This window comes from Dreissena polymorpha, chromosome 9, assembly GCF_020536995.1.
Source record: "Dreissena polymorpha isolate Duluth1 chromosome 9, UMN_Dpol_1.0, whole genome shotgun sequence".
NCBI lineage: Eukaryota > Metazoa > Mollusca > Bivalvia > Myida > Dreissenidae > Dreissena > Dreissena polymorpha.
Genome location: NC_068363.1, coordinates 21,769,989 through 21,781,476, shown reverse-complemented (window position 1 = coordinate 21,781,476; position 11,488 = coordinate 21,769,989). Strand labels below are relative to the sequence as shown.

Genomic DNA, 11,488 nt, shown 5'->3' with positions numbered 1-11,488 from the left:
CAATAACAATTTCCTTGATCGCATATGATATAATTATACGTGTACACGTGGCTTCTTCCACATCAGCCGTACAGTTCCGGCATGTTTAATGTGTGCGTGCTTCCGAAAGTGAAGTTTTGGTTTCCCGTAACGTCATTTCATTTCCTCGTTTTAAAGGGGCCTTTTCACAGATTTTGGCAAGTATTGAAGTTTGTCATTAAATGCTTTATATTGATACATTTAAACATTGGACCAAACAATCTCCAGTAAGAAAACAAAAATACAATTTAAAAAAAAAGAAAACGTAACCAACAACTGGATTCAAACCACTGACCACTGGAGTCCTGATGTAAAAGTCTTCCGCTTAGACCACTCGACCATCCGTGCTCATGCTATAAGGGTATGTCTTTTTTACTTCAAATAACCAATCCCCATAGTTTCGCAAAATATAACGACAGCAACAAAACTTTCCAAAATGTATCAATCGTTTCGCGTTGCAACGCTTTATAATTTTCAGGTTTTCAAATCGTCAAAAGTTTTAGAGCATGGTAAATGTTCAGTATTACTGTTTCCTCACAAATATCATAAATAAAACGAAAATTTTCGAAACTGAAACAACTTTTTTTAATGGTGTCAATTTACCAAAACTTGAAAAGACCCCTTTAAACGCATTTGTTATTGTTCACAGTGACTGTTGTTTCTACAATACCATCAACGACAACAATCATTACGACGACGTGGACGATGACGATAATAATAAAATAATACTTATAATAATAAAAGCGATAATAATAATATGAGCAAGAATAATAAAAGCAATAATAATAATGACAATAATAATAATCATAAAAATGATGCTGGTGCTGCTGATGATGATGATGATGCTGTTGCTGCTGCTGATGATGATGATGATGACGACGACGACAACGAAGACTTCGACGACGACGACGACGACGATGATGATGATGATGATGATGATGATGATGATGATGATGATGATGATGATGATGATGATGATGATGATGACGATGACGATGACGATGACGATGACGATGACGATGACGACGACGACGACGACGATGGCGGTGATGGTGATGGTGATGGTGATGATGATGATGATGATGATGATGATGATGATGATGATGATGATGATGATGATGATGATGATGATGATGATGATAGTAGAAGTACAAATAATAAACACAATCAAAATCATCATCATCATCACGTAAAGTTATAATAAAAAAAAAATAATGGCATAACTCTACGCACAGCTTATTGATACGTTATTAAGATTCAGTCCCTCTAAGTCGACGATGTACAGATCTAACTAGTTCAGCAATCCAGGTAATATTTTCAATTATTTCTTTTGTCAAATTCGATCATTTTCACATAATTTTTACTGCTCAGTTTACGATATTTGTTCGCCACGTTTGATCATGTGCGCTTAATTATCCATAAATAAATAAAACTTATCTTAACAAAAATAATGTTGAATAGAGATGGGGAAGATTTCTGAATGTCATTGCATATTCTTGTTAAAGGAACATCTTTTCTGTAGTCGAGTGGATAAATGGTTCATCATTTTCTATTGGGAAGAAAAACAATCGTGGAAGAATGATAGATTTTTGTCCTTAAAATAGAAAATTCGGTCGGAAAACAGCATAAAGTGCGTAAACAGTAAACATTTCAACAACATAAAACTACTTAGAAATATTGAAAGAATTTGTTTGATATTCCAGCTTGTACAGCGATCATTGTGCTTCAAATACTGAAATTGTGATAGTATTCAATGACATATACGGAGATAGAGCATGTTTTAATAGGTGGTATTCATGAAGTTGCAGACACTTTTTCCCGATAAAGGACTCTTCGGATAATATAGACTTTAACCCATTTATGCCTAGTTGAATATCCCATCCTTCTAAATTGGATCAATTTATTTCCAAAATTAGGGATGTCTAGTATATTCATTTCTATATTTAGAATATTTCTTACAGAAATTCTTTAAGCAAACATCGTAGACCCTGATGAGACGCCGCATCATGCCAAGGTCTTTTTTCTAGACGCTAGGCATAAATGGGTTAACCAAATTTGGCACTCTGATCATCGAGTTTTACCTTCTACCTGATATGCATTTATGTATATTAAGGCTATTCTTACCAAACATTTTGAAGTACGAATCAATGTGCATAGTCAAGCGCGACACATTGGGAATCTGTGCATTACGTATTTACAAAAAACACACGTAAAATATAACCAATGTCGCATTTTTATTAATTTATACTATTGATATTATAATTGCAATTTTTCAATAAAATTAAAATGCTTATCTCTAAAGAAATATATTTCAAGTGACGACCGTAAATAAGTTTCTACATAATGTACTTGTTTTAGGAGTAACTTGAGATTCAGAGAGCTGAAAATACAACGGATCACGTGGATCAAAACGATCGTGTTGAAATTTACTATAGCAAGGCTCTAAGTAAATAACTGGAGCGAAGGGGTCTTTAAGAGGCAAATACACATTTGTTATTCATAAAATTCTATGTCGTTGGTGCTCATTAGAATCGAATCATCAAGACGATACTAATGCGTAGCCACACAATTAAAAAGAGAATGGAACACTTGCTTTATATTCATCTCTGTTTATAGGGAGCACTTACTTTTACGCTATTATAACGTAAGATCGAAGTGCGATTCTGACCCTAAATCACTCTATTCTTAGAGTTAGAGGAATTTCGGACCTGCATCGCTGCTGATATTTATCTCTAAGTGGCAGTTTTAGCAGAGCGATGTTTCATTACATACTAGCTAATACATAAGTAAATGTCCTTAGTACCTTCATTAGGACATACTTAATATTAACCCATTTATGCCTAGCGTCTAGAAAAAGGCCTTGGCAAACAGCGCAGACCCAGATGAATGCTGATTATCGATGGAATGTTAACGTTTTTTTTTCCGCAAATATCCGTCTTCGCAATACGAAGTGCTATACCAAGGTGCAGGATCACGTGACTTTTCGGGGTTTCCCCATTTTAATTAACTTCAATATATTTACACACGACGGTTAGTGATGCTTTATTTCAAATAACTTTTTAAAACAGTTTTTTCTTAAGAATTTCAACTATTGCATACAAGACGGGCAATGTGAAATACATAAGAATTACTTTATTTAATAAGCCCGTGTTCTTGTTCAAAATTAGATTTTTGAAATGTGATGCTTCACAGAACGTGAAATTTTGTCAACGATTTCAGAAGTATTCAAGGATTTATTCTTATACCTTAAGACATAGGCCCAACTGCAAGAAAAACTGTGTTTATGCACTAAAGATTTTTGCAAATGTACTTCAATAAATTGAGATATTTGCAAAGATAAAGTTCTTAACGGTGTAATTACATTCCGCCCAGCCCGTGTGTAAACCCCTGAAAACCCCGTTGATTCTGCACCTTGATACCATGAATCGACCAAACAATGTTCCGTGTCTGAAAACCAAATGATCAGAACGTACATGCCAAAAAAAGTTGAAGAACTCTTCTTTCACAAGTCGTGGCTCTTGATGTTCTCTGTTATAGAAGTGCCATCCGTAATCAAAACATCCGCATAGCCGGCGTGAAGTAATTGGGTTGAAAGTATTTGGGTTGTTGAGTTACCGAAAGCCCTGTTATAGAATATAAATTCATTTCAGAAAATGACCCTACCTGCTTTTTGTGTATAACTTTCCTTTGTAAAGATTAATAAATGTCATATAAGGAATGTTGCATATTATTTATATTACGTTCATAGGTAAAAAACAATGGGAAATCTTGGTAACCGCTCGCATTCTGTTACCGAAATACCCATTACAATCATGATGTTGGTTTGTATTGGTCACACACAAGTGAAACAGAGGGGCATCAGTACCAGCGCGAGCGTTTAATAATGGCAGCTTCGATATGTAGCATAATCGAAATCCCCATTACAGGACGATCATTTATTTCATTAATTCACCAAAATGTCTTGTTTATTTGCACTTTCCATGTCCTATTAGCAATTGTTGATACTATTAATTAATACGATATTTTGAAAACAATGTCCGATGTATCGTCGTTTATCAGTCAATAAACAACGACGTGGAATTATGATGCATAGAAATGCAACAACGTGGTCAAATGATACATGATACATGATAACATATTAAACTGATTAACAATAATGTTAAAGGGACACAAACAACTGAAAGTATTTTCCTTCAAGAAAATAACAGCGACAACATAATGATACACGTTTAGTTGCCTATATAGGTTAAGTAAGAAGACATCGGGTCTCGTTCTGGGAACACTGGGCTAATTCATGTGCGTAAAATGTCATCCTAGATCTGCCTTTTAATTCCGCACAGGCTAATCAGGGACAACTCTCTCCACCTAAACTGGACTTGTTTTTGAAGAGACCGCCATTTAACGGGAAATTTAATAAAGGACTACACAGGCTAATCTGGGATGACGTTTTTGCACATGCATTACGACCAGTTGTCACGAAACGAGGCTCTATCGTTGAGCACCAATGTCTCCAGCCTTTCTCAAACACACTCAGATATTTTTCGAAAGACACGGGTACCAAGGCTCCGAAACTCCGCAAAATAAACAACAAACCATTTTCACAATGGCCGAAAACTATGTTTCGATCAAACGCAATTTGTGGCTTTTCATGTTTTAGTTTCGATAATCACAGGAACTGTTAAATCGTCCACTTTGCCTTTTATTGCAGAATTTGTTGGAACGTCTGAATTGAAACCATGATTCGTATGACCACCGTTCACATCGATTGAAACCGCTTGCGAGTTTGTTTGTTCTGTACTATGAGTTTTTGGTATATCGTAACACCTTTTGCTGATTTAGAGTTTGTATTGCTTGGTACTGCTAGTTTATCACCACCGTCATCCTCAAAATGCACCGATTTCACATTCAATTTAGGTTTACTTTTTGCGTCAACTGACGTCATAGTTACGTTCGGCATTACACGCGACCTGCTAGAAACTGGCCTACCTCGTTGCACGGGAATGTCTTTAGTTTCACTTGTCTTCTTTGCTGTCGCATCTGGGAGCTTAGTAGCACTTACTGAATGCGTAAAAATCGGTAATCTAGCCGTGCTAGAAATCGCACCATCTTTCTCATCGTCATCATTACCGTTTGCCTTTCCAGCGTCCTTACCAACGCTTTCGTTTTCCAACTTAGCCAAAGATTGCACATTTTCGATGGGAATTTGAGTGGCCACACGATGATCTTCATCATCGCCTTCATCATCATCATCATCTTGTTTTTTCTTTTTCCTCGCGAACGTTAACCAGCTCGCAACACCCCGAAAAGTGGTAGCACGCTTTTCCCGTCGCATCTCCCGTTTCTTATAATGCAACACCGCCAAGCGCGATTTTATGATGTCCCTCGTGTGCTCGCTTATCACGCTCTCGTCGTCTTCCGGGAGGTAATTCTTCTTGCGACAGTACTGACAGATCTTGGCCAGCCCCAGAGAGAAGGCGATGATGCCCAGGATGATGAAGACCATCACTAAGGTCTTGACTCCCGAATTGTTCGTGTCACTGAATACTCCTCCACTGCTTGTGTCTTCTGAAATCAATAAAATAAATAAATAAAAATTATTCTGGTCACGGCACCAATATCGGCGATCGTATTGTTAATGCAAATGCAATGCCTCATTCTTGGAAAACTGGGCTTAATGCGTGTGAGTCAAGTGTCGTCCAAGATTAGCTTGTGCAGTCCAAACCGGTTAACTAGGGACGACACTTTCCGCTTTTATGGTATTTTACGTTTGAAAGAAGTCTCTTTTAAAAGAATATCCTATTTAGGCGGAAAGGGTCGTCTCTGATAAGCATCAATCGCACATTCTCGGCCCTTTCCGTCAAACATCGGATAAGTACGATTATGATAATCTGCGAGGGGTACCGAATGGATGAGCATGTGCGGATTGCATTGGATAATCTGAAGCAACACTTTTCGCACATGCATTAAGCCCTGTTTTCCCAGACCATTGCTAATATTTTAACCCTTTGCATGCTGGGAAATTTGTCGTCTGCTAAAATATCGTCTGCTGAATTCTAAAATTAGCATTTTCTTCATTTTTATCAAAGAATACTATCAGAATAGCAAACAGTTTGGATCCTGATGAGACGCCACGTTCTGTGGCGTCTCATCTGGATCCAACTGTTTGCAAAGTCCTTCAAAATTTGGTTCCCGCGCTGAAAGGGTTAATGAACAAATTCATGCTAGTTGCAATTTTGTATTTTTTTAAACTTTGCTAAGAGAATTACTTTGTCAGGTTTGTAAAAATCATGTGTAACAAATTTTAAACTGAACAAAATACATTATCAATCAATAAATAACGCATATTATCGACCTATAATCATAATAAACATAGGCTGCAATTTAGAAGGTTATATGTAGAACAGTGTATTAAAGAAGTTTACAAGAGTCGGGGGGGGGGGATAACTTGATGATTTTAACTGATGACGCCGCACATTCCAAACACAATTAATTGCAAAAACGTCTTGCATTCAAAATATGGAAATACGTCAACGTTTTCCGCAACGGATCAATATGAAGTACTGGTATTAACGATGCTTTTTCTAGCGATGTTTACGAATATGATGACGACGGCGAAGATTCGCGTGAAAAGGCGGAGGGAAACAAGAAAAACTCGATAATTCAGCAAACGTTGTTGCTGTCGTGCACACACGAGCCTTAGAAAATGTTTCTCTTATATTTTGGAGGTCAGATGTAAGGATCTTGTCCAAGTATAAAAGTATGAGTTCCATATTTGAACGCAATGATTTTTTGACATACTGTTCAAAACGGTGAAATTCTAAATAACAGAAAAAACAAACACACATGAAACACAAACTCTGTGAAAACGAGATTTAATGCCTGTGCGAAAAGTGTCGTTCTAGATAAGCCTATGCGTTAAGTGTCGTTCTAGATAAGCCTGTGCGAAAAGTGTCGTTCTAGATTAGCCTGTGCGTAAAGTGTCGTTCTAGATTAGCCTGTGCGTAAAGTGTCGTTCTTGATTAGCCTGTGTGTAAAGTGTCGTTCTAGATTAGCCTGTGCGAAAATTGTCGTTCTAGATTAGCCTGTGCGTAAAGTGTCGTTCTAGATTAGCCTGTGCGTAAAGTGTCGTTCTAGATTAGCCTTTGCGAAAAGTGTCGTTCTAGATTAGCCTGTGCGAAAAGTGTCGTTCTAGATTAGCCTGTGCGAAAAGTGTCGTTCTAGATTAGCCTGTGCGTAAAGTGTCGTTCTAGATTAGCCTGTGCGTAAAGTGTCGTTCTAGATTAGCCTGTGCAAGAAGCTGTCAAATAATGATGAGAAATTGGGTGAAATATTTGGGTTTTCTTTATGTACGAAATATTGACAAGTATATCAGTAGCGAGTATGCATTAACAACAAAGGGGTTACAATGCTGTTGACACAAGCCTTAGGCTGTATTTGCATTATTTATTATTTGTACCACAACGCTCATTAACGCGTGCATACTTGAATAGTGACTTCTCCAGATTGTAATTCAGCCAATTAGAAATAAAGACACATAGAACACTGACCAATGGGATTCATAACTGAGTTTCACGGGCCAGATGTTAGAGGGAAACAAGACAGTTAGCGTTTAGACTTGGAGACGTACGGATAGAGAAAGATACGATTATGTAGCTATCAGACTGTATTTGTATAACCGAAAATATTAGTATGTTAGACATTAAATTGGACTAGAAACTGATACATGGTGTTGTGAATATTTTATCCTGTATTATGCAGAGAAATTAACATAAATAGAGAGGGACCGACTTGTCCCATGCGCGGCACGAGAAAATGGGAGTTAATGCAAAACTCGTCATCTGTGCAATTCGCGCATGACGAGATATCGAATGATAGGCTACATACCGGTAATTAAGAGTAATGAACATTGTTTAGTAACTATGTGTCGTCCATGAACTATGAAGTGTCGTTCTAGATTAGCCTGTGCAAGAAGCAAAGGCTTATTAGAGGCTGCACTTTCCGCTTTAATTGTATTTTTGTTCGGAAGAAGTCTCTCCTTAGCAAAAACTGAAAATGACGTCCCTGATAAGCCCTGTGAGGACTGCACAGGCTAATCTGGGACGACACTTTAGTTACTTGTATTGAGCCCTGTTCCCAAAGCGAGACTCCATTTAAGTCGTGTTCTGAGAAAACTAGGCATAATGCATGTGCGAAAAGTGTCGTCCCAGATTAGCCTGTGTAATCCGTACAGGCTAATCAGGGACGACATTTTTCCGCTTATATGACATTTTTCTTTTAAATGAAGTCTCTTAGCAAAAATCCAATTGATTCGGAAAGTGTCGTCCCTGATTAGCCTGTGCGGACTGCAGAGGCTAATCTGGGACGACACTTTACGCACATGCATTATGCCCAGTTTTATCAGAACGAGACTCAATTTATACTGCATGACCAACACCGACTAATCAGACTCAAATCTAACAAAGGAAACAGAGAATTAATCAATTATTCACGTGTCAGCAGCCAACAAGTACGAATTGTTATTGATACGAACTGAAATATCGCTTTGACCTCGAACTAAATATCGTAAATTAACCCATTCATGCCTAGCGTCCTGAAAAAGGACATTGCATGATGCGGCGTCTCATCTGGGTCTACGCTGTTTGCTTAAAGGAATTTCTGTAAGAATTGTTCTAAATATAGAAATAAATTTACTAGACATCCCTAATTTTGAAATAAAATTGATCCAACTTAGAAGGATGGGAGAGTTCACTAGGCATTAATGGGTTAAGGGCATCGTGATTTAAATATTTAACTTTTAACCTGAAAAGCTGCCAAAATAATTTATTGGTTTATGTCGAATAAATATCTGAACGAAAAACATACATTCACAAAAATATACGTACATTCTCTCAAAAAGAAATTAATATCTCTATTATAACTTTATATATCTGCTAATACGCTATCATCTACTTTCTTGTATAAGCAACAACTTAAGAATTGTAGAAAATTGAATGAATTAAATTTTCTTAGCGATCCTTTGTCATAAACCCTCCCGATAAAAGGTAAAGGAGATATATTGGACTCACCATGGACGTCATTTATTCCGTCTGTCGGTCTGTCTGTCTGTCTGTCTATCTGTCCGTCCGTCCGTCTGCCGTTTGTCTGTCTGTCTGTCTGTAAACACACATTTGTTTGGAGGTTTAACAACTTTCCAATGAAGAACATACACACCGTCTTCCATTGTTCAGAATGATTATGAAGTTATGCTTGGGTTTTAAATCGAAATCGTCCTTTGCCAAACATTTCAAACTAAATGCTCCCTTTTCACAGCGAATGTTTAACGTTTTATAATTACCAACGTGTGTAAGCAAAATATACATCTCTGAATCTGAAACTACAAAGTCGAAATGTGTCCCATTATGCTATGTAACATTTTATATTTGCCCTCTTTTTAATTTCATTTAATCATGACCTTGGGGTTACAGTTTTCCACACCCAGGGGTCAACTTATTATTTTATATATACATATTGTGCAAGTAACATTGTGTTATGGTTATCTAAACACTTTGTTAAAATAATGCAACTGTGGTCAAAACAGACCACGCCCCAAGGTCCAATCTTTCCAATTGTTCATGGTTACAACTTTCTACACGAAAAACATTTGGCGTCAAAGGGGGGGGGGGGGGGCACCGGTTCATGACCTCCGCGTGGCCAAATGTTGTATTGGATTATTTACGCTCACATAGGTGATAAGTATACATGTTATAACTAAACATTTTGACAGCGATCGCCTTAAAGGAGTGTTCAAAAGTCCATACTAATGCCATACCATAAAATATTTTTGATTGACAAAAAATGTTCGATCGACGCTATTGTCGCATAAGATTGCTTGAAGTAATAATAAAAGGTTTGATCGCCTTTCAAGAACTAAAAGTAATTTGGAAAAGTTTAAGCCTTTATATAGGTCAATTATACCCATGTTTGTATTACAATACACAATCTTGTTTAAACTAACTTAAGATAAAATTCAGTCATTTAGTTTTTGTAATATAATTTCAGACATAAATTTGCACTTGGTTTGGTTTAAACTTTTTGAACAAAAGGCGTTGATTGATAGTGCGGTTGTTCTTGGTAGTAATGTTTGGATGATGATGATGGTGGTGGTGGTAATGACGATGATGATGATGATGATGATGATCTTCTCAAAAGACACCGAGTGCTGTTTCTAACCAGGAAATGGACTCGAAAGTCGCCTACCGTCGAGAAAAAGCCAGAATTGGTATCTTCGACGTATCTTTCCGGATCCGGATTTTGACCCAACAAATGTCCAACTCACAATGCATTTTGCAAGTTTGACGCAACATATTGGTAACTTCACTAAACCTTAACCCATTTATGCCTAGCGTCTAGAAAAAAGGTATTGGCAAACAGCGCAGACCCAGATGAGACGCCGCATGATGCGGCGTCTCATCAGGGTCTGCTCTGTTTGCTTGAAGGAATTTCTGTAAAAAAGCATTCTATATACAGAAATAAATATACTTGAGATCCCTAATTTTGAAATATATTGATCCAATTTAGAAGGATGGGAGAGTCCACTAGGCATAAATGGGTTGACTCAACAGAATAAAAACTCAACGTAGAGTAAATATGACTGAACATAGAGTCGCGTTCTGAGAAAACTGGACGTCATGCATGTGCGTAAAGTGTCATCCCAGATTAGCATGTGCAGGCCGCACAGGCTTATCAGGGACGACACTTTCCGCCTAAACTTGATTTTCAGTAAGGAGGGACTTCCTTGAAACTAAAAATACCATAAAAAGCGGAAAGTGCCTTCCCTGATTAGCCTGTGCGGACTGTGCACAGGCTAATCTGGGACGACACTTTACGCACAAACATTAAGCCCAGTTTTCTCAGAACGCGGCTCCTAGTGTCTATTGACTCATAAAATGCCGAATTGACTCAATTTAATGCCAAAAAACCAAAGATGTCAGTTCCTTTTAAAAAAGGCAGTTTAGCGTTCTATACGTATGAGTATAACTATATCAATCAACTGACCTTGTGAAAAACAGACGTTACAACAAGATAAGTTATATAACACTATTGTATTTGTCCACTGAACTTATCGACATGACACGGTCTCAGTAGGATCAAAGCAAACTTCGATAAAGCCATTTACACGGGCCGATTAACAAGGCATCGGTTTAATACCTGCTCTGTCTTTGACGAAACTCGTTCAGGTCGACCGTAATATATTGATTAAATTTTTATACCTGTTTGAAAAATCTTTGCATACTATGTTTTGCCTTAACTATGTATAGTATTTGTATTGTTTCTATTCTATTATACTACGGAAAATAAGCTTTATTTAAATCTCACTCTGGAAAAACCGGGCTTCATGCATTTGCAAAAGCGTCGTCCAGATTAGCATTTGCAGCTACCACTGGCTTATCATGGCGACATTTTTTCGCCTATCCTGGATTTAAAACTGCCA

At 37.4% G+C, this 11,488-nt stretch overlaps 2 protein-coding genes across 4 annotated transcripts in view; both read right to left on the bottom strand.

Moving 5' to 3' along the window:
- Nucleotides 1-11,488, bottom strand: part of LOC127846702 (endonuclease/exonuclease/phosphatase family domain-containing protein 1-like) — a 182,249-nt gene that overhangs the window by 148,534 nt on the left and 22,227 nt on the right. The gene's annotated exons all lie outside the window — the stretch shown is intronic.
- LOC127846709 (uncharacterized) overlaps nt 3,871-11,488 on the bottom strand; it is a 130,635-nt gene continuing 123,017 nt past the window's right edge. The window contains exon 2 of the mRNA XM_052378210.1: nt 3,871-5,583. Within this exon, the coding sequence (XP_052234170.1) occupies nt 4,775-5,583 (809 nt within the window). The 3' untranslated portion in view covers nt 3,871-4,774. The remainder of the gene's footprint in view (nt 5,584-11,488) is intronic.